The following is a 26,409-nucleotide window of genomic DNA, read 5'->3' on the forward strand; positions in this document are numbered from 1 at the left end:
CCTCATATGAGTGAAGTCATGATTTTTGTCTTTCTCTGACTAATTTCACTTAGCATAACACCCTCCAGTTCCATCCACATAATTGCAAATGGCAAGATTTCATTCTTTTTGATTGCTGACTACTACTCCATTGTGTGTGTGTGTGTGTGTGTGTGTGTGTGTATACATACATATACAACATCTTCTTTATCCATTCATCCATCGATAGTGGGAATGCAAGCTGGTGCAGCCACTCTGAAAAACAGTATGGAGGTTCCTCAAAAAACTAAAAATAGAACTACCTACGACCCAGCAATTGCACTACTAGGCATGTATCCAAGGGATACAAGTGTGCTGTTTCGAAGGGACACATGCACCCCTGTGTTTATAGCAGCACTATCAACAATAGCCAAAGTATGGTCACAGCAACTTCTTAGTAAACATGTCTCAGGAGGCAAGGGAAACAAAAGCAAAAATGAAATATTGGGACCTCATCAAGATAAAAAGCTCTGCACAGCAAAGGAAACAATCAACAAAACTAAAAGGCAACCAATAGAATGGGAGAAGATATTTTCAAATGACATATGGAATAAATATCAGTTAGTATATTTATCAGTTAGTATCCAAAATCTATAAAGAACTTATCAACATCAACACCCAGAAAACAAATAATCCACTGAAGAAATGGGCAAAAGACATGAATAGACACTTTTCCAAAGAAGACATTCGGATGGCTAACAGACACATGAAAATATACTCAACACCATTCATCATTAGGGAAATACAAATCAAAACCACACTTAAATACCACCTCACACCTGTCAGAATAGCTAAAATTAAAAACCCAGGAAACAACAGATGTTGGTGAGGATGAGGAGAAAGGGGAACCCTTTTGAACTGTTGGTGAGAATGGAAACTGGTACAGATACTCTGGACAACGGTATGCCATTACCTCAAAAAATTAAAAATAGAACTACCCTATGATCCAGCAATTGGACTACTAAGTATTTATCCAAAGGACATAAAAATGCTGAATTCGAAGGGGCACATGCAGCCCAGTGTTTATAGTAGCACCATCAACAATAGTCAAATTATGGAAAGAGCCCAAATGTCCATCAATTGATGAATAAAGAAAATGTGGACACATGTTCCACATATGAAATATGTTCCATTCCATATATATGTGTAGACACACACACACACACACACACACATTTATATGGAATACTACTACTCATGAATCATAAAGAATGAAATTTTTCCATTTGCAACAACATGGATGGAACTAGAGTGTATTGTGCCAAGTGAAATAAGTCAAGCAGAGAAAGACAAATATCATATGAGAACAAACTGGAGGTTGCTAGAGGGGAGGTTTGTGTGGGGATGAGCTAAATGGGTGATGGACATTAAAGAGGGCACTTGGGATGAGCACTGGGTGTTGCATGTAAGTGATGAATCACTGGGTTCTACTCCTCAAACCAATACTACGATGTTAACTAACTTGAATTTAAATAAATACAAATAAGATAATCTTTTTAGATGTACTATTTGTAGGAGGAAAAGGCTCTATATTTCTACTGAGAAGTTAAGAGGGAATCACTAACATTCACAAAGTTTATTTAGAGAATTTTTATACCCATTACTTCAACCAATCTTCACAAACATCTCATATGGGGATGGGAAAAGTAGGCATTAGTATTATGATGCTCATATTTTTAAAACTACAAGTGAATAAATGGAAGCCAAAAAATGATATTACTTTAACTAAGGCTAGGCATTGGGAAGAATCTGTAGGGATTGTGAAATATTGTGAAGTGATTCTCTATGATTTCCCCACTGTGAAAGCATTCATGATGGTATTTTAATCTCAGTGTTTCATGAAATGAAGTGAATGTTCAGAGGGTGCCATATTTCCCTTGCTTCATTTTACATGTATGTGGAGGAGTTTAAACTGGAGCCTTGGTGTTCAATGTGAGGTCCCTGGAGCAGCAGCAGCAGCAGCAGCATCTCCTGAAAACTTGTTAGAAGAACAAATTCTGGGTCCCACCCAGATGTACTGAATTCCAAATGCTGGGGTCAGAGCCCAACAATGTGTATTTTCAGAAGCCCTCCAGGTGAGGTGACATCCATTGAAGTTTGAGCCTCATTGAACAGAGTACTATTCCTGGCTTCTCTCTGCTTCCTTCTCTCTCTGTGTCTATCAGTCAGTTAAAGAGACGGTACTGAGCATGCCTAGCTAAGCTTCTTACAGGTTTTTTTTTTTTTTTTTGGTGGTTTCCTTTTTTTCATCTGGATCCAACATGCTCACAGGACAAATGCACTCCAATTTGCTCATACACAATAAAATCTAATAAAAACAGGCTCTCTCTTGTGGTAGGAGGTAGGGTGTGCTCAGCAGTGCTTGTGATGAAGAGTAAGACTATCTAACTTAGTGATGCCAGATTAACAAGCCAATTAGGCTGAGGCTAATGGTTTAATCATTTGTCTCTATGTCTTGAATATCATAGGAGAGGGAAATGTGGTGTTATTTATTGTACCTCTACAACTCCAACAATAGGTTGTAGTAAAAAGTGGGCAGAATGCAGGTTCAGATCACTTGTAGTAGAGACCAAATTGAGAGAAAAACAAGACAGAAGAACAAGACAATATCCTACAATTTTTTAACTAAAGGGAACTTTAGAAATTATCAGTTGTGAACTCTCATGTTACAGACAAATAAACAGAGCACTGAGGGAACTGAGGGGCTTGCTGAAGATCACAGTGCTAGTTAGTGGTGGAAACAAGACTAGAACCAAGGACACTTGGCTCTCAGCTGTGCACTTTCTGAACTAGTGGACCAAAGCATACAATAGTAGAGAAACTTTAAAGTACATGAATGCATACATGACCAAGTAGAAGAAGCAACCCCAGGGATTTGTAGCATGGGCAGTGGGTTCAAAGCCAAAGTACTTTGTGATCAGAGGAAAGATCTGGCTTCAATCTACCTGTGTATGTTCTGTTGCCCATCCTCCTTCCTACTCCCCCCCACCCCCACAGCCAAGCGTCAAGCTACACAACCTGCTCAGTGTGCTCTGACCACTTCTTCGTTTTCCTACTGTTGTTCTCTCTGCCTACAGTCTCTCCCTGCTGCCCATGTGTGGCAAAATCCTATTGTCCATGGAGAGAGCTAACCCAAATGTCATTCCTCTACAGTCTTCTCTGATTTCACCACCAACTGTCATCACTGTGGCAGCCACAAATGGTCATTCTCCACTCTGAATTTCTAAGACACCTCATTTGTATTTACTTATTATGGCAACACTTTTTACTTTTTGTTACAGTTGTGCTTTACCTCTTGTATTAGAATATAAGCCCCTTAAGGGCAGAGGCCATATTTCATCTTTTCTTTTGTCTTTTTCTAATTTTATTTTTTATTGAAGTATAATTAACACATAGTGTCATTATATTACTCTCAGGTGTAGAATAAAATGATTTAACAATTCCATACATTTTTCAGTGCTCAACAAGTTAAGTGTACTCGGAATTCCCTGTGTCTATTTTACCCATCCTCCCACCCATTTCCCTTTTGGTAACTACCTGTTTGTTCCTTGTATTTAAGAGTCTGTTTTTTTTTAATTTGTTTGTCTGTTTGTTTGTTTTATTAAATTCTACATGTGAGTGAAATCATATAGTATTTGTCTTTGACTGACTTATTTCACTTAGCATTACATCTTCTAGTTCCATCAATGTTGTTATAAATTGCAAGGTTTCTTTTGTTTTTTTCCAATGGTTGATTAATATTCATATATATATGTATATGTATATATATATAATCTCCTTTATCCCTTCATCTACTGATGGACACTTGGGTTGCTTCCATATCTTGGTTATTGTATATAGTGCTGCTATAAACATAAGGATGCATAAATCTTTTGGACTTAGTGTAAATAAGAAACTTTTCCATAGCAAAGAAGCCATCAGCAAAACAAAAAGGCAACCTACTGAATGGGAGAAGATATTTGCAAATGATATATCCAATAAGGGGTTAATGCAAAATATACAATGAACTGACATAACTCAACACCAAAAAAAATTCATTCAAAACATGGGCAGACACCAACACACACATGAAAAGATACTCAGGATCATGAATCATAAGGGAAATGCAAATTAAAACTGCAATGATATATTACTTTACACATGTCAGAATGGCTAAAATAAAAAAAAAAGACAAGAAATAACAAGTATTGGCAAAGATATGGAGAAAAGGGAACCTTCATATACCGTTGGTGGGAATATAAATTGGTGCAGCCACTTTGAAAAACAGTATGGAGGTTTCTAAAAAAAATTAAAAATGTAATTATTATATAATTCAGTAATTCCCTGACTGGGTATTTACCCAAAGGAAACAAAAACACTTTTTCCAGTTTCTTTTAATATTTTTTAAAGCCAATATGCAGCAACAGATGTAACTGAAAAGTAGATAAGGGGGGAAAAAAAGAAGGAGCAAAGACACATCCTTGACTCACAATAAATAATTCCCCCACCAATATCCCATAGGAGACCTCATTTCCATCTGCTAAAGAGTACTCAAAATTATTGTGTAGGGGGACCAGACTGCATTCAGGTATGATGATGTCAAACTAAATATGTATGGGCACTGATGAGTTCAAGGTCCACAGTTTTGGCCATACCTTAAGTGGAGTTGGCCATTCCAACTCCCTCCACACTGTGCTTGATCCCATAGCTGAAATAGATAGCAAGCCCAATAAGCATGGAGACACCAAATCTGGCCCAGGTGCCAGCTGTCATCTGCATCATAAGGTAAACATTCATGAAGATGCTCAGTAGTGGGACAAGAGGCAGGGCAGGGACCTTAAAGTAAAGGGGACTGGAGCTCTGAGGCTGTCTCCAGATGACCCCAGTGATCCCAGTGATGAGCATCAGGAGTACCATAACCACTGAAATCCACACTGGGTCTCCAGAAAGCAGGACTGGCCACTGGGCCAGCACCAGGCAAAGAAGAGTGAGCAGCAGAGCAAGCAGTGAGGAGCAAACATAGACAACCCGGCCAGAGAGTGGAGTAGGGGTGGAGCTGCCTGGAAAAAGTAGTCCCTGTAGAGTTAGCCTCTCTGCTGCAGGTCCATTCTCCTCCTGCTCCTCTGCTTCATTTTCCTCATTCCTCCTCTGAGGCTGGTACCTGAGGATGAGAACACAAAGAGCCACCAGGGAGTAAGCTAGCAGGGACCCAAGCGACCTGAAGTTCACAAGATCAGTGAGTCCAAAGAAGACTGCCATGACTGGTGCAGTAATGCCAAAGATCACAGTGGCCACGATGGGAGCATATGTGCCAGTTTCTATCCTGGCAAGAACAGGGAACAATAGGCCATCCCTTGCCATCTTGTGTATCAACTGACGTATGGGTAACATAGAGCCCAAGAGGCTAGATGAAAGACTACAGAGGAATCCAAAAGCTACAACGTAGTAGGCAGGAGCCCAGCCAATATGGAGAAATGCCTCAGGCAAGATGCTCCCAGGTTGAAGCTTGTAGTAGGGCACCATAAGCGTAAGTGCTGAAGAGACACCAAAATATACCAGAAGGCAGATGAACAGTGAAATCACAATGCCCATGGGGACTGAATGCTGGGGATTCTGGGCTTCTTCAACTCTTTCAAAAATATTGTGGAAACCAATAAATGTATAGAAACAGGTAGCTGCTCCATGGAGAATCCCCTTGAAGCCAAAGGGCACAAATCCTCCAGAGCCCAGGGGGCTCAAGCTAGAGGTGTCGTTGAGTCCAGCCATTATGTAGTCGTCCTCTGTGAGCATCCAGTTGTGCAGATCCCCCTTAATGAATCCAGAGATGATGACAAAACCAAGAACCAAAAGTTTCATCAATGTGATCACTTTGGTAATCAGGAAAAACCGACTATGGTTCAGAGTCTGCAATTCCATGAGCAACAACACAAGGCCCACAACAAAGAAGACTAGATATTCTGCAAGGACTTGGGGAACATACAGCAAGATGCTCTCACGCAGGGTCTGAGAGATCTGGTTCCCAAGCAGATTGGCAAAAGCTAAAATCCAAGCCCGGGTTACATTGGCTGTATCAGCCACAAGGGAGAAGATGAGGTTCCAGCCAGTGATAAAAGCCCAGAGTTCACCTATAGTGACATAAGTGTAGAGATATGAAGAGCCAGAGAGGGGAACTCGGGCAGTAATCTCAGCATAGCACAGCCCAGACAACACAGAAGATAGGCCGGCCACCAAAAAGCAGATCACGATGGATGGTCCTGCTTGATTGCTGACCACCTCACCAGCCAGGACATACACACCTACACCTACTGTGCGGCCTACACCCAGGGCCACTAAATCCAGAGTGCTCAGTCTTCTCTGTGGGTCATCCTCAGGCACTGGTTCCTTGAGCGGAGGTCTATGTACCAGCTTTTGACCAAATCTGCGAAGTGCCTGACGCAGCATCTAGCTGGAATTGAAGAGGATTCCAGGATCAAAAAGCTATAGCAAGCCCAGGAAGCATAGAATCTGGGATTTGGTTCGGTGAGCCGGAGTTAAGCCAAGTTGGGTTGATGCCGCCAAGTTCTGTTGCTCTCAAGGCTTTAAAGCTATTGCTTCGTATTTCATCTGGTATGTGTTATCCCTCTATAATGCCTAAAGAAACAATAAATATTTACTGAACAATGATGTTCAACCAACCACAGAAAACTCAGAAGTCCCATGTCACTTTTTGCAGCCCAAGAATCACAGAAACTGACACCAAAAGATGTCATAGAAAAATCAATCTTGCTTTTCCCCCCAGAAAAAGTGAAAAATACTTCCTAATATTCTCCTATTTTACACACCACATAACATAATCCCATTTGGGTTAATCTAATTCATGTAGCTTCATATACTAATTAAACTATAAGACACAATGCAGCATAAATATATTATGGAATAATTCACACATGGGATATTTACATGGTGCTTGAGCATGAGTTATGACCCATTAATTCATGGAGTAGAAGGCCTCACTACAGTTATAGGACTATTTCCAACTATCATCTGGGTTTAAAATACAAATAGTGTTCCCCGGGTCTCAAAACCCTTACCTCCAAAATCAGTTAGCCAAGGTCAGATGTCACTTTGGCTCCCTTTACCCTCATTCTGAATCATTCATTTAGCTGTGCTGATGTCACAGAATGTACAGTCCAACCCTTCACTCTTAGCTTCCTATGCCCACAGATGTAATGTGAAAAGAGAGGAAGAGGAAGGAATGGTCAGGGACTGCAAGAACTACCTTCAAGAACTATAAGAACAAGCTGCAGGGTAAGGAAACACTGGAGAAATGAATGCAACATCCAACCAAGAATCCATTACTAAGAACAGAGGAGAGCCAGAAAGGCCATAGTATGAATTCTGGAATTCAGTAAACCTCACCCAAAGCTCCCAGATAAAAATTAACTACAGTTTTACATCCTCAGTTATGAGAGTGTGATGAGTAGGGAGGAAAGAAGTAAGTTACTTAGCTCAGTAGCTCACAACCAAAACAATTCCTTCTGTCTCCTCTCTCTGGATTTCAGAAGAGAAGGTGAGCTCGCTTCTGCAGACAGTCTCCTTGCTGGCCACAGTGTGCTCTGTAAACACCTCGCCGTCTGTGATGTCAGCTGATAGCCGCCTGGAAAATCTGCCCTGTTCTGTAAACTTGTATGAAAACACTCACTTGTAACTGTCTATTGATTTTTCACAAGGAGTTATTTTAACGTTCTCAAATCATTGTCTGAATATGTTTTCTTAATGAAGAAAACTTTCTAGTAGCCCCCCCTTTCTCCTCCTCTACTGCTACTATTCAAATGGGCCCCTCTTCAAGGGGAGTGAGGCTTTAAATGAAGAATTCACAGCAATGCCCCAGAAATGAGTAGTGGGGAACAGAAAAGACAAAGTCATGCAGACTTCACTCTCCTCTCTACTCTGGCTTTGGTTTTGAGAGAATTTTAGAAAGTGTTGTAAGAAGTTCTAAAAAACAGAACAAGTCAAAATTGAAATATCTTCTCTATAGGTTATCAAAAGACATCCTTATGTTGTGGTTCTGACCTTCTGTCTACAAATCCATCTAGACTTCTTATTTGCCATCCGCCAGTTCCAATGTTATGATTTACCAACAACATGGGAGATAGATAAGGAGGGTCAATTCTTAACTCATGGAACTTTCTATACTATGAATGTGATTGATGTGTCCCTCACCCACCCCCAGTCTTCAAACCCTTCAGTGGTTCCCACTCTCCTTCCTTCATAATTCTTCCTTCCTTCATCACCTCACCTGTGCTGATTCCCCTATCCTCATCCCCTGCCCAGTTCCTGATCCAGCTGTGAAATTCCACACTCACCCTGTTCTCTTGCCTCTAATGCCCTCTTATCCATCCCCTTAGTTAACCCCTACTTCTCTTTCAGTTCCCAGCTCAGATGTTGCTTCCCAAGGAAGCCTCCCCTGACCTTTGTGCTGCCCTTCCTATGTATGCCCTTCCTCATAACACCTGGGCTTCTCCCATATGCCATTTATGCTAATGTATCAAAATTCCAGTGGATGTATGTATCTAAATACACATATAGAACATGGACTGGAAGAGCATTTGTTAAATACACTAAAGCAAGTGCATCCGTGAGGAGGGGAAATGAGAAAGAGCTCAGGATGAAAGGGGAAAATAAAATACCTTGAAAAGGGGCCTGACAGAAAGCTATGGTTCTAAAAGTTCATGACTGAGGGAGGGGTTGACTCTACTCAGTATACTTCAGGATCAACAAAGGAACTGCATGAGGTGATGTCATGAGAGGATCTGGTTCAGAGCCTGATAAATGACAGGCACTCAACAGATTTAAATTGAAGGAGAATCAGAATCCTATCATTGTCAGGACATGGAGAATACAGAGAAGGAATACCTGCTAGAAAGAGGGTGGAGAACAAGGGAAGATGGGGCACCCCACCTACTAGTTGTCTCTGAACCTATTTCCCTTTTCCCAGTTCCTCTTTCTCCTTCAGCTCCTTCAACTGTCTCTAGAGGCTTCTTACTGGGCACTAAGTATGCTTGTACCATGTTTCTCTGGGGAACCGTCCCCAGTCACCTGCCTCCCAACAAAGAAAAATATGTTTCCTAACATTTGTTCAATCACACACCCCTCTGAGGTTGGTCACCTCAAAATAATGTCATCAACATTCTGAAATCAATCCATGGACCCTGACCAGGAATCCCAGAGGATGACCATCTAAATGGCAGGGTTGGAGATGGGTAATGAGTTTGATAATTTCTGTTTCATTCAACTATGTTGTGCAGGGTGGCCCTTGAGCTCTTCCCACTTTTACTGAAGATGAGGGACAGTGGATCTTTAGACAAAATATAAAGATATCAGAGAAGCAACCCAAAAGAACCAAATATCTGGGAATTAAAAAATCATGTTTTATGACTCCAACAGAAGCAGACAGAACAAAGAGATGAACAAGCAAACTTGTAGAAGAGAAAGCCAACCCATGATTGGGAATACTGAGAGAGCTTACCACAAATTTAGCTTATAACAACACAGAGAAACTTTGTCCTCAAGCACAATTTCAGAAATGCCCTTTCTTTGTGCAGTATTCTGTGGTTATTCCAATGGTTTATATTCAGTCCGGACTTTCTGACCTACCTGTCAGAGCCCCACATTAATTCTTCCCCTATTCTCAGGCCCATCACCTCCTTCCTAACTCAGGTCCTTGAATTCTGACTTAAACTTCCTGGGATGATCCTTGGGCTTGGGTAAGTTATCTACCCTGCCAGAGATACCCTCCTCACTCCTTTCTTTCCAGTCTTGACCCTCTAGCCTTTTTCAACCTTATTCTACAACCTTCCCCCTTTCCACTTCTAGGAAGCCTTTCCTAAACCATCCCAACTGGTGCCTGGGTGGCTCAATTGATTGGGCATCCAACTTCAGCTCAGGTTATGAACTTGCGGTTTGTGAGTTTGAGTCCCCACAATGGGCTCTGTGCTGATGGCTCACAGCCTGGAGGCTGCTTCAGATTCTATATCTCCCTGTCTCTCTTGTACTCTGTCTCTCTCTATCTCTCTCTTAAATATAAATAAATAATAAGCAAAAGTTAGGGGCACCTGGGTGGCTCAGTTGGATAAGCGTCTGACTTCAGCTCAGGTCATAATCTCACAGTTCATGAGTTTGAGCCCCTTGTCGGGTTCTGTGCTGACTGCTCAGAGCCTGAAGCCTACTTTGGATTCTGTGTCTCCTTCTCTTTCTGCCCTTCCCCTGTTCATGCTCTCTCTCTCTCTCTCAAAAATAAAAAAAAAGTAAACATTAAAAAAAAGTTAAATAAAAAGGAAAGAAAGAAAGAAAGAAAGAAAGAAAGAAAGAAAGAAAGAAAGAAAGAAATGTAGAGAGAGGCCAGGGAACATGAAGCCAGGTTTTATGAATTCCATAATGCCCCAGGGTTTCCCTTACTGCCTCTCCTCCTCCCTGTATTTCCTTTAGTCTCTGAGCTCCTTCCAAACTTCAAAATAAAAGTTCCATCCCAAGTCTCCCAGAACAACTCTTGTCAAGTTGAACAATCCACCCACAAAATTGCAGGCCATCTTGCTTTCCCAGCCAGCCCCACCCACCCACTCTCCTTTGTCCTGGAGATCATTGGGTTCACTCCTTTGTCTCTAGAAAGGTACTGCCCTCACTCTGGACCTTTCCTATTCAAAACGTTTTTCCAAGGCAGTAAGTTCCACTGGTCCCCATGATTGGATGTTAACACTTGATCAGGAAGTTGGCCCTGTGGCTCCTCCCAAATAGCCTCAAAGATAGTTTGGATACCAGTTGCCTTGCTAAAAGTTTGATAAAGACTTGAGAGGAAGGCTACTGAGGCTGTTAAATAATTATTTTTAAGCTCTCAAAGTTTCAGAGAAGTGGACTTTAAATGCAGCATCTACAGAGATTATTGCAATCCGTTTGTATCCAAGCACAGCTCCTTCCTGATCCCAAAGTATATAGATTCTCTCATCCTCTTTAAAATTTCCAGAAAATGAAAACTCTGGAGCCAATCAAACCAGTGGCTCCCAAACAAACAAGAATAAAATATTCTGGATAGCTGAGTTTCCCCAGAGTTTCTGGATTTCTAACTCAGCACCTCTGCAACTTGGGTAGGAGGCAGTCATAAACAAAAGAGTAGAGGCTTTGAGTGTAAGGCAAGAGTTTTAAGTAATAGGAAGTGTTGTGTACATGTACACCAACATGTCCAAAAGTGAAATAATTCCCAATACATATGAAAAGGTAAACAGTCAAAACCCATCATGACACTGGTGCTGAGTCTCATGCCCAAGGGTAGAAGAAATTGGTTAACAAATCCAAATGAAAATGGAGTTGTCCCATTTTCTCTTTCAGTTTGTGCCTTCTCTTGAAGTCTGTGTCCAATAATGGTCTTTCATTTATTCAAATATATTGGCCCCATTTATTCATAAAGCAAAGAGAAACACAAACATTTCTTCACTCAAGTTGCTTAAGTTCCTGCAGTAGGAAGCAAACAATAAAAAAGTAATATGAATAGGTATTGTGTTGGCATTGCAATCAGTACTTCAGAGAAAAAGAAAGCAAGAAAGGGTTAGGATGTGCTCAGTAGGTGTTTTGATTTTAAAATGTGTGCTCCAATACAGCCTCGCCTTCACACTGTTGTGCAACCGTCACCACCATCCATGTCCAGAACTTGTTCGTCTTCCTCAGCTGAAACTGTACCCATAAAGAGTTAGTTCCCATTCTTCCTTCCCTGTAGCCCCTGGAAAACACCATTCTGCTTTCTTTCTCTATGATTTTGAGTACTCTAGATACCTCGTATAAGTAGAATCATACAATATTGTCATTTTTTGACCAGGTTATTTCACTTAGCATAATGTCTTCAAGATTCATCCAGCTTGTAACATACGTCGGAATGTCCTTCTCTTTAAAGATGAATAACATTCCATTGTGTGTATATCTCAATCTTGTTTATATATTCATCTACTGATGGGCATGTGCATTGCTTCACCTTTTGGCTGTTGTGAATAATGCTGTTATGAATACGGTTGTAGCTTTTTGAGTCCCTGCTTTCAATTCTATAGGATATATACACAAGAAGTGGGATTACTGGATCTTGTGGTAATTGGATATTTAATTTTCTGAGCAATCACCATACTGTTTTCCACAGTGGCTTCCCCATTATACATTCCCAACAGCAATGCACAAGCATCTTAATTTTTCCACATCCTTGCCAATAATTGTTATCTTCTAGTCTTCTTAAAGGTAGCCATCCTAATGGGTGTGAAATGGTGCCACTTGGCTATTTTTGAGGAATAATAAGGAGGTCCGTGGGGCCAGGAAAGAGTGAGTGAGGGGTAAGCAGTAGGGGATGAGGTCAGAGAGAAAGCAGGAAGCCAGATCCTTCATTGTAGGGTCTGACAGTCAGTGTGAGGACTTTAGCTGTTACTCTAGGTGTGATGGACACCCTAGAAAAAGTGATAGTTTTACATGTTGACTACCGATTTTCATGTTCTGTAAACTAAGTATTGGGTTCTGTAAGGAAAGTCCTCCTCTAGAGTTTGAAAACAAGGCATGGAGACAAGTTTTGTAGAGATCTCAATAGATGTCTAGTGTATCTGGTAATATGACAAGGACTGAACTAGCTGCATTCTTGCCTCTGCCTCCCTCTCTAGGTGTCAAAGCAGAGATGCCATACAGCCACCCATGGGATACACACACACACACACACACACACACACACACACTCCCACCCAGACCTTGCACAAGGAGAACACCCAGTTAGAGAAGAGGTCAGGAGTAGTAGGTGGGGGGGGGGTGTTGCTAAGGATCAGAGCTTCTGTCTGATGGCGCATGAAGCATGCCTTTCCTTCCCTAGATGAAGCCTGAGGTACAAAGAGTTAATTTGCCACAGCCAAGAAAGTACCCCACAATTTATAGTCCAGTTTGGTGATGTCAGAGATCTGACATGAGAACTGAGGTCCAAGTCTCTTTCACCACAACAAAGTGAAAGAACAAAGGGAGTAACCCAAGTCAGCTGAAATAAAGTGCAATATCTATGACATTTATATTTTTCTCCAGTGTAATCACCTTGACAAATGAACACATGCACAGCACAGAGTTTTATTACTTCCACTGCTTTACGTTATTTGGAAAATAGGTCACCTAGTGCTCTGGCATTAGGCAATATACATGATATTCAAACTGTAATAACTACATTGAGTCTAACCTGCAGAGGTGGGGAGTGGTACAATAGTCAAATGATTGGATTTATGTAAAAGAGGATTTCACTTGTTTCAGGAGGATGGGGAAGTATCCACGAAATGCCCTTATACTATAAGCTCCCAAAGAAAAGAATTTTCTCCATTTGCTACCATTTTTCCTGTACTGTCTGTAGATACCTACATTTATGGGCTCAGTGTACTTTGGGTTGAGTCTAAAGTGATAAATTGGATGGTCCTTCAAGTTGAAACCACAAAAAATTTCTAAGTGAGAAAGACTGGATTCAATCTATCAAAGATCAGATTTCAACTAAGTATATCTGAATACAAAGACAAATTCTAAATTACAAAATTCAAGCACCATAGTGATTGTTTGTAGAAAAGAACTCAAACAAAAGCAACATCTTTCTACCCCCAAAATTATAAACACCACCACAATTATTCCCAAGTCATCATGTACTCATATACACACAGTGCAAGACAACGGTGGCAAATAGTGGATTTCCCTCAGTGGGAATTTACAATTAAGGGCATTTCGTGAACACTTCACCACCAGCCAAAATAAGTAAAAGATATATAACTAAGAACTAGGAAGGGTAATCCTATGTTATAAATGAATAGTCAAGGCAAGAGTATGTCAAGATACCAGATGGCTTCCTAGTTGATGAAAGGTAAGAGTTGTAAGAACCTCATTTTCCTTGCTGGCAAGACTATGAGTGTCTTCTGTGCGCCATGGGTCAGCCTGAGAAGGCCACATGGAAGAGGGGGAATTACCCTATTTTGGCATTGTATGTAACTGTTTCCCAGGACAACATCAATTCAAGCTACATCTTCAGGTTGGGCCATGATCCAATAAATAGAGACTCTTTTAGGTCTTCTTCCATGCCCCCCACCAAAAACACAAAATAAACTCCACCACACCTTGAACCAGTAAATCCAGTTTGCCAACTAAACAGATTCAGGTAAACATTTGCTACAGATACTAGTACAGGTCTACATATTAACATATATTAATAATAATAATTAATTAATAAAAGATAATAATAATTCTCAGTCTTGGTCTGTGCAGAAAAGGAAAGGAGAGAGAAACTACTGCAGTAGTCATAAATGTATGACTTATTCCGTGGGGAAAGAGAAGTAAATGTCAGATAGCTTCCTTGAAAAGTTGTAAAGAGGGGCGCCTGGGTGGCTCAGTTGGTTAAGCGTCCATCTTCAGCTCAGGTCATGATCTCACAGTCTGTGAGTTTGAGCCCCGAGTCAGGCTCTGTGCTGCCAGCTCAGAGACTGGAGCCTGTTTCAGATTCTGTGTCTCCCTCTCTCTGACCCTCCCCCATTCATGCTCTGTCTCTCCCTGTCTCAAAAATAAACATTAAAAAAAATTTAAAAAAAAAAGAAAAGTTGTAAAGAAAGCTGAAGTAACCAAGCTCAAACTAAAGAAAATAAATATCCAAACTTATCTCCCTGGAGTCTTCTGAGAACAACCTCACTAAGCGATCACTTACTAGGCATCCTCCCACTTATGATTTTACTTTGTGCTGTATTCTATTTGCATGTTACTTGGAAGAAGATTTTGTCTCCCTTTCTAAAATAAAAACTCCTTATGGTAGAATGTGCTTCATGTTCTCTCAATGAGGCTAGAAACCCTAATTCTGCAAGTGAATATTACTAGGTACAACCAAGACTTGAACTTGAAGATATGATAGTCCACAAATTGTATGCTCATTAGACCTAGAGGAAACACAACCACCTCTTCCAACTCTCCTACCTACCCTACCACCCCCAGCACAAAACCTCTCAAATCCCATCCCAGTCTGGCAGAGGCTGAATTCCAAGTGAGAGAAAACCCACCCTGACGCAGACTAACACACTCCAGACCAACTGTATGTAGACCAAATCCATTAAGTCAAATGTAGACAAATTTGTCTGTAGATGTAGACCAAAACATTTTCACTTCCTTCCCAAAATACCTGTATAGTCCTTGTTACATGCAGACACCATACTATCATTGCACCATTATTTAGGTAAACAGATAGCCAGAGCTTCTCAAGAGGCTGTGTATACTCCATATTACCTAGTATCTTTCTGGTATGGCTGTGAACAAGCACACTTTCTTAGTCCTTCTGGAATAACTGGAGAGAAGACAGAGCTAAGTGCAACATTCCTGATTTATGATTTGACACATTTACAGGCTTAGTTTCAGTCAGAATTCTGTTTTGAAAATCATTTACATTTGTATGACACCAAAACAAGGTGACCAACTTGACAAGTTAGAAAAGCCTGAGCTTCTGTTTCTAGATGTCTTCATAAATTAGATGGGCTACCAGTAAGAATCAGAATCTGACTTTTCTTTTTTTTTTTTTTTTTTAAATTTTTTTTTTCAACGTTTTTTATTTATTTTTGGGACAGAGAGAGACACAGAGCATGAACGGGGGAGGGTCAGAGAGAGAGGGAGGCACAGAATCAGAAGCAGGCTCCAGGCTCTGAGCCATCAGCCCAGAGCCCGACGCGGGGCTCGAACTCACGGACCGCGAGATCGCGACCTGGCTGAAGTCGGACGCTTAACCGACTGCGCCACCCAGGCGCCCCCAGAATCTGACTTTTCTAACAAGAATCAAAGAGAGCTGGGGAAAGCCAGGAAGGATGTGCAATTAAGGGATTAGAAAATGATATGATACATTGATGTCAACAGTGAAACTCAGTTTTTTCTCTACTTCTCCCCTACAGTTGTTTACTCCCTTTTCTCAACACTGAATCTTGTCAACAAAGAACATCTAATAAAAGTCCTCAGGAGAAAGCAGTAGAAGGAAATCCATCTGCCTGTCTGCCTTATTATCCAAACCACAACTGTCATGTAGCTGAGCACGAATCTACACTCATTTTTTCCAAGAAGTCTTGCTAAACAGCTTTGTTTTTCCTCCCAAAACCTTTGTTTCCTTGTAAGTTCAGAATTTAGAAATTTACCCAGTCATCCCATGTATCACTATACTCTGTCTCCACTTTTAGACTGCAGTTATGAGTGGTCAGAGCCCATTGCTCCTTCTTCTGTACCTCCTTTAGTATTACATTGCATACAAAGTGACTTAGGAAAGGCTGTTATCCCTCTGGTTATCTTCCTTCATATCTTTAAATATGTCCTTCTGTCCTCCCATATAAGTACTTGGACATCACTTTCTCTCTGTCCTGTCTCACCAGACTGTGCTTGGTTCCTCTCATAGCCCTAGGTAGCTGCAGCACACCCTAACCATGACCCTTGGAAAGTTAATTTGTTTTGCTTTGTTTTGTTGTGGGAGGGTCATCAGATCATCTGAGTCATATGAGAGTTGTATCATGCCTCAAAGTCCTGAGTTCTCATCCATGTATAGATCAGTATGACTTCTCCACTAAGACTCAACTGCCTCACCGCAGCTTGGGAATCATAATCTAAAACAGATAGCCTCCGCCACTGCTTTTTATCTTTCTCTCCTTGTTGTTTCTAATCCCTACTCTGCTTTATCACTGCTCAGTACTAAAATAAAAAAGGAACGAGGATAAACCAAAAAAAATATAATCAAAAAATAATTTTTATCAATTTAGAATTTACTTGATGAAAGAAATTGGCGTTTCCACATGATTTTGCTTAAACTAAGGTTAAAATGAATCTGCCTAAGAACTTCTAGATGGCAAGAGAAAGAAAGACAACCTAGAAATAAGCATTTGACACATGCAATCAATGAATCACGTGTTGTGCATGGATAAGTGTTGTCTGGGCTTCTGGTGTTGGGGTGCTGCCCACAGTGTACATGGCAGTGGGGAGGAGGGTAAGCAGAGAATAATTTAAGACTCTAAGGGCCTTAAATTAACATGTTGTAAATACGTTTCAAGATAACAGCAAATTGCCACTTTGAGTGTTATAAGACCATTAGGCAGACACACCCCAGGGAAACTTAGTAATCTTTCCTCCTACAGCCTGACATGGCCTATAATCAATCGACAACAAAATTTCTTAAATTAGATAAGAAGGGTGGGGAGGTACCTTCAGCAGCTGTAAAAATAGATAATCTGTCTCTTTCAGCATGGAGGAAGAAGACTCTTGAATCCTCTCTGGTGATGGTAGACCACCTTGTCAAACCAGATCTGCTATTTTGCAAAGTCCACAGCAATGTCCTCCATAAGAAGATATGACACAGAGACTCTCACAATCTCAAGTGAGAAAGTGTGGCAAAACATGAAGGAGGCAGCAAAGCCAAGTGGAAGAATCTTCATTCATTGAAAGAACATGCCTAAGCATACTATGTGCTGAGCCCTGTCGGAAAGACAAAGCTGAATAGAGCAAGCTCTGCTACAGGTCAGAAAGGAAAGGCCAGGGAGGAGGGCAGGGCAAAGAGGTGGGAAAGATGCTGGAGGAGAAATACCAAGGAATACCCTCCCATAACTTATATTTTCTTCAGCAGAGATGAGAACTTCTGGTCTGGAGGAGAACAGAGTGTAGTTCTCCAAATCACTCTGAGCCCAACAAACTTACCTGCCCTTCCTCAACTCACAAAGCCTCTAGTCTGCACCCCCAATCCAAAGTCTAGCTCTGGTGCTAGGAATATCCTCTGCTCAAACACTATAGGGCTTCCACAGCCAGTGATACTCCAAACCCAGCCTCTTTCCCTCTGTCACAGTCTCAGTTTTCTTGCCAACCCTACAAACATTAGAGATCACTTACCAATTGGCTTTTCCTGTCTCAGAAGAGAAAGACCTGAGAAGAATGTGCAAGCCAAACCCAGGTACAGGGAAGGAGGTTGGCCAAGCAGAGTTAGGACTTGTAGTGGAGCTTAGCTGGGCCCTCAGGGAGTTGGGGCCCTAAGAGGCAAGGCCCTCCTGGAGGCTGGGCCCTCAGGAGGCGGGGCCCTAGGAAGGCTGGGCCTCAGTGAGTTGGGGTTATTGGGAGGCACGTATATGGGAAGGTTTGGCAAGGGTGGAGTAAGTGGCCTAGCTGGAATCCTGGAGAAAAGCTGGAGCTGGGCAATGGAAGACTAGTGGGGGCCTTCATTGTGAGAAGGTAGACTGAGGGCTTAAATGGGACTTTGTTGGAGACTTTGTGGCAGCAAGATCTGAATTTAGAAGTAAAGAAGTTTCTAGGGGTTCCTGGGTGGCTCAGTTGGTTAAGCATCTGACTTTGGCTCAGGTCACAATCTCACTGCTTGTGAGTTCAAGTCCCACATTGGTCTCTGTGCTAACAGCTCAGAGCCTACAGCCTGTTTGATTCTATGTCTCCTTCTCTGTTGGCCCCTCCTGTGTTTGCACTCTGTCTCTCTCTCTCTTTCTCTCTCTCTCAAAAATAAACATTAAAAAAATAAAAATAACTAGAACTGAAGAAGCTTCCCAAAGTCCTGGGTATAGAGGAGGTCCTGGTTGGCATAAGGAGAGTGTTGGGAGCTGAGTGGAGCACATCCTGTGGTGATTTGGAGGCCAATCCCAGATCCACCTAAAGGGTCCACTCAGCAGCCCTTTAAACAAGGATAAAAGCACCCCCTCTGACACCTCTTCCAGAATCTCCTACTAGATTTCTCTACTACCATCATCCATCCCAGTCCTCCACCCATGTTTCCTATATTCCAGGAATAAAACCAAAAGGGATCTCATTAAGGTTTACCATGAGGGATTTCCTGAGATAGTCATAATATATTCTAACTGAATGTACATTGAGCATTGTGCTGGAAGAAGTAACAAAAAAGACATAGTTCTTGCCTAGAGAACTTCCTGCTCAAGACATTCAAAACATAGGACTTCCAAGACCCTGAAACAGTGACCAAAGGAAGGTACCTCCTCCTTCCCAGGATGTTAATCTTCAAACAGAGGCAAGACTCTCAGAGATGGAGAAGGTGGGGCCTACTTAGAGACTGAAGGCTGAATGGACAAATGATGGGGCAAGAAGCCAACAGTCTCAAGGAAAAGGGGAACCACTCGCTCTCTGTGATAGTGCTAGATTCCTCTAAACCCTAAAATAGTTTACTTAAAGACTGGGGTGGAGGTGGAGGGAGGGGAGAGAAGGGTAGCAGCAGGATTCAATAGGGACATAGTCTATATTAATGATACTAAGAGCATTGAAATTGGAGCAGAAAGAATTGTTCCAGGTTTCAGGAAGAACCTCCAACTGAGGAAAACCTACAAATCACATTGATCCTGCCCTAGTACATCTCTATTAGGCATGGACCAAGGGTACTAATTGAGCATCACCTTTGTTCCAGGCACTATGCTGGGTAGTGGATGAGTGGTCCAGGCAGGAGTATGGAGCCAAAATTCCTGGAGGCAAAAGAGACAGGCAGGAATTTGAAGGACGTGTGCCATCACAGAACAGTAGGGCAGGGGCTTCTGGGGGTTTGATTTGGAGGCATCTGGGCCACCTGTTCCAATATCCTAGGCTGTCTTCCCTTGTCTCAAGCTTGGATTTTCCCACATGTGCATCTGCCCTAGAGAATGAAGGGCAGATACTAGGGAGGGTCTATTTATCCTCACATCTGGTCCTGAGAGCAATCTTTCCTCTTTAATCCCTGTGCCATTCACTAACACAGGGGGCTGGGAGAATTGCCAAGTCCCCCAGCCAATCACCAGGTAAGGAAAAGAACTGACCCAGGACTGGTGGGGTTGGGGGGAATGCAGAGGACACAGCAAGGGGGTCGTAAGTCTCTCCTATATAAGGGTGTACAGAATGGGGGCAGTTGGAGCTCACTAGGTGATTTCACATGAACTATCTGAACTTTGAGGGGTGGGAGGAGGGAAGAGGAAAGAGGCAGGTGTGTCAAGCAGAGACAGGGGAAGAGGCTGAAGGATACAGAGATAAGAGAAACAAAGAAGAGAGATAGAAAGGAGGCAAGAGAGGGAACAAGGGTAGGGGAGGCAGCAAAAAAAAAAAAAGACACACTGGAGGAGATGTGGGTGGAGAAACTAAAAGGCTCACAGGGTGAAATTCACAAAAAAAGGGATGGGAAGAGAGACCCTCAGAGACTGAGGAAGTGAAGCAGGGAGATAGCAGCCAGAAGGAAGGGCTGATGACAGATTCAGTCCAGGAAAGTCTCAGACCACAAAATATTTGGAATCAGAGAGACAGAAGGGTTTAGTACTTTCCTGACACTAAACATTACTGACTTGTGAGGTTGAGTGTCATGGAAGCAGGCAGCTGGAGAGAATCCCTCTCTAGTGAGGTAGGGCTTTCCTTTAGAAATTCCAAGGTGCCTGTATGAGTGTGTGTATGTGTGTGTTTAAGTGTATATGTGTGTGTGTGTGTGCATGTGTATTCACTTGACGTGCATAAGGGGAAAGGAGGACTGGATCTGACATCCAGGAGTCCTGTCTGGAGGTGAGAGTTTTTCAGGAGCTGGACTCTCAGACCCTCTGCAGCCCCAGCAGGCACAGGCCATGACTGCAGGGAGAGAGGGTGGTCAACGCTGCCACTATAGGATGAATGGAGGATGGGCTTTGGGCAGCCTCCATGCTCCATGCTCCCTGGGAGTGAATTTGCTCCTGCAAGGACACCAATTCACATGGTTTCCTGTGTTCTGGGTTCAGTCCAGTCCCCACCCTCCCTTCTTGTCCACACTCACAGGCATTTCCTGTGTTCAGAGCTTAGAACACTTGTTGGGCTGAATCATACAAAATTCCTGATATTCCGTCGGTTTTGGTTTATACAGTCTATTACTTTCACTCTTCCCTCTCCCAAAAATATTTTTTGATTCCAGGCTAAGGAGTCAGGGGAGCAGAATGAGGAGGGACAAATAATAAGAGCTACTATTTGAGTGCATACAGTGTGCTGAGAGTGTTGCATCCTTACCACAGTACTAATTCTCACTACAGTCCCAGGGATTATAGCTCAGCCCAAGACCTCTTGTTTCACCACTGCCCCCCACACCCAGGGGAGTCCTGGCAGAGACTGGGAGCCAGAAGACAATGCCCGAAGCTTCACAACAGGAAGGGGGATGAGGAAAGAGGTCAAACTGGAACTCTGGAGGGGCCAGAAGAGCCCCCATGGAAGGGGGTGGGGAAAAGCCCAGGGACCACACCTGAAACCAAGTGGGATAAGGGCCATTTCCATGGAGGGCCAGTAAGGAGAGTAGGACACGGAGCCAGCTGTGGGCAGAGTGCAGGAGGGGGGATGGAGGATCTGCAGGGGGAGACCAAGGGCAGTGTAGACAGAGCAGAAGGGAGACAAAGGAAAGGATTCAGTGTACAGAGTATAGGCCACCAGGGAGGTATCAATAGCAGCTGCATGGGGAAGAAAGATAAAGTCCAGACTGAAGCATGAAAAACAGGAGTGAGGGAGAGACTCTGTGGGAAAGATGTGGGACTGGGGCAAATAGAGGAACCTGGGGTTAGAGGCAGTGCTCAGAGATGGGGAGAAGGCATCTTTCTTTTTTTTTTTTATTTTTTAATGTTTTATTTATTTTTGAGACAGAGACAGACAGAGCGTGAGCAGGGGAAGGGCAGAGAGAGAGGAAGACACAGAATGTGAAGCAGGCTCCAGGCTGTCAGCACAGAGCCCGACGCGGGGCTCAAACTCACAGACCGTGAGATCATGACCTGAGCTGAAGTCGGACGCTTAACCGACTGAACCACCCAGGCGCCCCTGAGCAGGCATCTTTCTAGAGGAGAGAGAGAAGGGAAGAAAGGGGAGGTGGTAGTATTGGGGAAGGAGTGAAGGAGGAGTGTGCACACACACACTCACACACACACTCACACTCTCCAAGTCAAAAGGAACAATTATGTGGTTATTGGCTACTAGGTCCCAGTGAGCACATCAGCTCCATCTCCTCAAATGCTGGCAGGCTTTTTGAGGCAATGGTACAAAGGTCCTTAGAACTTGGAGGATGGCTGGGAAGAGGGAAATCATGAGCCAGTGTTTCTGTGTCCTTCTGGGACTGGAAGGCCTATGGGTACCTGAGGGTGTGTGTGCATGTGAGTGCACCTGCCCCAAGGAGCAGCCTGTGCCTGCAGGACTCTCTGTCTGTCTGTTGCCCCTATGACTCTTCATGTACATTACTCCTCAGCAGGAAGAGTCTTTGCATGGTTTACAATGAATGTTTCTGGTCTCTCTAGCATGGCCATTTGCCATTTTGCTGTTTGCTTTTTTTGTCAGGACCTCAGCGGGGAAAGATGGAGCCAGTGGTGGGAGAGATGGTAATGCTTGGGCAGTCAGTGATCCCCCACTTCCCTTGAAGACAGGAGCGCACACACACACACACACACACACACACCCTTGCACACACGCTGCTGTCCACTGCAGCCAATGAAAATACAACGAAAGTAATCAGGGTACCATTCACACATGACCACATGGAGACTCACAAAAAGAACAAGGTGCTCAAACATAGTAATATGCCAATCACTCACACAGATGGAAAGAAAAGAACCTGGGGCACAAAGTCACTTGGATGTACATCATGCCCCTCAAACACACACACACACACAAGACATGCAAACCTGGGTATATCTTCTCCAGACAATTGTGCTCAAACATACCACTGCCTAACACATCTCAGGGCACCCTCCAGTGGGTCCCAATAGCTCTCCTAGCAAATGCAGAACACCTAGCCTGGTCATAAGATCTGCCCCTTTCCATTCCCCTTCATGCTGCTTCCCCAGTCAAGCTGTTTATCCAGGCCAGAAAAGCTGTCTCCTGCCTGTATTATGGTTTGCTCATCCTGCTTCAGAAGCAACAGAGAGGTTCTCTTCTTTTCTTCCCCCACCCCATGTCCTATGGTTTTCTCCTTCTATACCCCGCTCATGACCCCCCATCCTCCAAGCAGCCTTTCCTAATGAACTAACTGGCCCTGATTCTGAATGTGTCCTTGTCCTTTACACTTGTTGGTCTGTGCTGGATGAGTGTCACCAGTTACCTTGCATATCAATTGGCAGGGAGGTGGCTGTAAGTTCCTCAAGGGCAGGACCACTAGACCCAGTATCTTAGGCAAATGCAGGACTCACCCTCCAGTACTAGGCTGGGAATGTTCCCTGAAGCACTACTGCCTGGTTTTCACAGACAAGAACATTAATCTGGGCTCCAGCAGCCACAAGGAATGTCTCCCTCTGTCACATGCTGCAACCATCTCCTTCACAATGACCTTTCAGAGCCATTTTGGAGGAGGGCACATCCTCCGCTGTATTTTCCCACATTCACCTGTTTTTTGTTTTTTGTTTTTTCACCTGGTTTTTAACTGGAAATACTGCTTCCCAGCTAGGGCCTCACCTTATTCTTCAGCCTCAGAAAAAAACTTGGCGATTATCAAAAATCAGATCCACGCTAAAGACAAACATGTGCTTCTGGTGAGGATGCTCAGAGCTGTGCTGCAGGCTGTGAAGCCCATCCCCACAGAGGATGCCAGGTGACCAGACACCTGCAGCAGCAGTTGTAAGTGCTCCAGTGAAGAAGATGGTTATGTGGAATAGGTTCATTGTACTTAAAACAGGAGAGAGACAAGGTCACCCTAAAAAGCACTCACTGACCACCTCACCACCTCCCACAGGGCTGTTTCATCCCAGCCCAGCCTCTCTGGGGAGACAGGTGCCCTGCTTGTTCCCTCTTACCCTCATCTGCTTCTCAACAGCCTGTCTCTCTCCCTGCCCCTCTCTCCCTCCTGCAGTGAGAGGTTCCCTCCCTCTGGTTGTCTCTCTGCACACCCACCTCCATCATACTCCTTCTCATCCTCTGTCTCCGTCTTCTGTCCATTTCTCTATTCCCTGCTCCACTCTCAGTTTCTGTCTCTGGTCTCAGTCAGCGTTCTACCATTTCTTCTCCCTCTCTGTCTTTCTCTAACTCACCTCTTGTTTCTGTTCTCTCTTCTCCCCTTCTACTGCTCAGACCAGTTCTTCAGAGGGAGGGAAGTGGGGTCTCTTTTAGCACCAGAGGACTCTGCCATTTTGTACGGAGCTCTGAATTGTTGTGTTCCTGCCACACACACACACACACACACACACACACACACACCAGCAGAGCCCTTGACTCAGAGTCTGCATCCCACCCTAGGCCACCTCTACCTGCCCCTTCTCACTGCCTTCCCCCTGGTCCCCACCTCCTCCTTTCCCTTCTCTGTCTCCCTCTCTCTCACTCTCTGGGTGCACTTCCCTGGCTACCTCCTCAGTCCCTAGTCCCATGTCCATGGATATGTCTTTGGATCTGAGTCCATTGCTTTCAGACTTCCTGAGCCTGGGCCCAACTCCTGACTCTAAGTCCCTGTCTGACTACCATCTCTGGTCTCTGGGTGTCTGTGTCTGATCTTGGATCACTGGCTCTTCTCTGGATGCTCCTCTCTTTCCTCTCTCCTGTGTCTGGATCTGACTCCCTGTTCCTCTCTTCCACTGTGGACTGTCTGTGTCTGTTAACTCTGTGTCTATGTGTCTTGGACTCTCCAGGATGCTCAGACCAGTACTGCCTTTTTGTCCCACTCTGTTGGTCTTGGCTTGAATTTACCTTTATGTCTCTGTCCAGGGATTATCTCCCTGCTTTTCTGACTCCCAGTGTAGTCCTGGAGTCTCTGGGGTGAGCTGATAAGGAGGGTTGAGAGGGGACAAGGCTGGTGGCCCTTTGTGTGGAAGATGGAGGTTAGGATGCAGAGCAGGCTCAGCCTGAAGCACTCTGCTTCTTACAGAATATTCTCCAAGACTGCAGATTCAGGTTGACCCCCTGCATGTTGTGCTGGCTGCTCAGGCCCTTAGGGTTGCCCATCTCACTCCCCAGTTAGTCCACTGGGAGCCACTTGAAATTCTGGGAGGGCGCTCGAGGTCCCCTTGGCCAGGTATCTGTGTGTCTGGAACACTCTGTGAGAAGAGGAGTGAGGAGAGGTAGGAGGCCCACTGTAGGTATTTTGCAGAAAGGGGGCAGGATGTGCAAAACATGCAGTCTGGGAGTGTAGCCTCTGTATCATGGGCAAGAACTTCCCAGAAGCTCCTTCCACCCCTCAGACAGGCCCATGTGGGTCAATGAGTTCAGGGAGATTATGCAGCACATCTTTAATAAGGGAAAGGGAACAGAAAGTGAGTGTCCCTATTTTATCCCCTCATGGTGCCTGTAATACTTCCTCATACATAAGAAGTTCTCAAGAAAGTCATTGGCTCATATTTCACTAGGTCTCCCAGAATAAGCAACTAAATCAGTAGAACTCAATCCTTTTCAATATTCCTTCCCATACCAACCCCCAGTCACTTGCCCCCAGCAACTCACTATTTGCCCCCAGGACAGTTTCCTCTGCCAAGACTTCCAAGCACCCCAGTGATCATGGGTCCCCAGCTCAAATCCCAGTCATCCCAACGCCTCCTCCTCAGTCATTTTCCTGGTGTCCCTCCATCCTCCTCTCCCCCTTTGCCCATCCAATGGCACTTGGCCCCCAGGGTGTCTCCCCAAAGACAGGTAGTCACTAATGAGCACTGAGCACTAGAAGGGGAGGGTCAAGGGCAACCTGGTGGGTGGGAGGGGATACCAGAGGTAGCAGATAAGGAGTCATGTCAGCATTTGTCAAATATGCCATCTCCCTCCAGCATCCTTGTCTCTTGACTCCTGGCTCCTGCCAATGCATCTCCCTGCTAAGGCTGTGGGACTGAGATCAGGTGCAAATAAGCAGAAGCCTAGGCTTATAATCCTTGGTCTGCTCCAGATTCATTTTCTGCAGGAATGGCACTAGCTCCTGCCCTCTTTCTTTGAAAACTCTCAAAGACCCTGGGAAGCTGAAGTGGTAGATGGAACCCAAGGATGAGGACAAATTTCTCTCTCTGTTCAATATCTGATCTCAGCCCCTGGTCTTCACCCTAACCTGCAAAAGCTGAACTTAAAACCTCAGGCAGTGGCAAACAGAGTTAAATCTCAGAAGAGTATCCCAGACTTAAGGAGGTACTGAGTACCTCCAGAAACCAGGGGTTTGGGTGGAAATAGTCTCTTGGACAACCAAAGATCATTGCTTGTAATGTAACCAATTTCCACTAGCCATGTAGAAATGTTACCCTATGGAAATACAAATCAAAACCACAATGAGATACCACCTCACACCTGTCAGAATGGCTAACATTAACAACTCAGGCAACAACAGATGTTGGCAAGGATGTGGAGAAAGAGGATCTCTTTTGCATTGTTGGTGGGAATGCAAGCTGGTGCAGCCACTCTGGAAAACAGTATGGAGGTTCCTCAAAAAACTAAAAATAGAACTACCCTACGACCCATCAATTGCACTACTAGGCATTTATCCACGGGATACAG

The 26,409-nt window shown here is 43.8% G+C and overlaps 1 protein-coding gene across 1 annotated transcript in view; it reads right to left on the bottom strand.

The window, feature by feature from the left end:
• The window catches only part of LOC122224325, a 130,121-nt gene that overhangs the window by 51,039 nt on the left and 52,673 nt on the right, over positions 1–26,409 (bottom strand). The window contains 1 exon segment of the mRNA XM_042945992.1: positions 19,410–19,475. Within this exon segment, the coding sequence (XP_042801926.1) occupies positions 19,410–19,475 (66 nt within the window).

Source organism: Panthera leo, chromosome B4, assembly GCF_018350215.1.
Source record: "Panthera leo isolate Ple1 chromosome B4, P.leo_Ple1_pat1.1, whole genome shotgun sequence".
Taxonomy (NCBI): Eukaryota; Metazoa; Chordata; class Mammalia; order Carnivora; family Felidae; genus Panthera; species Panthera leo.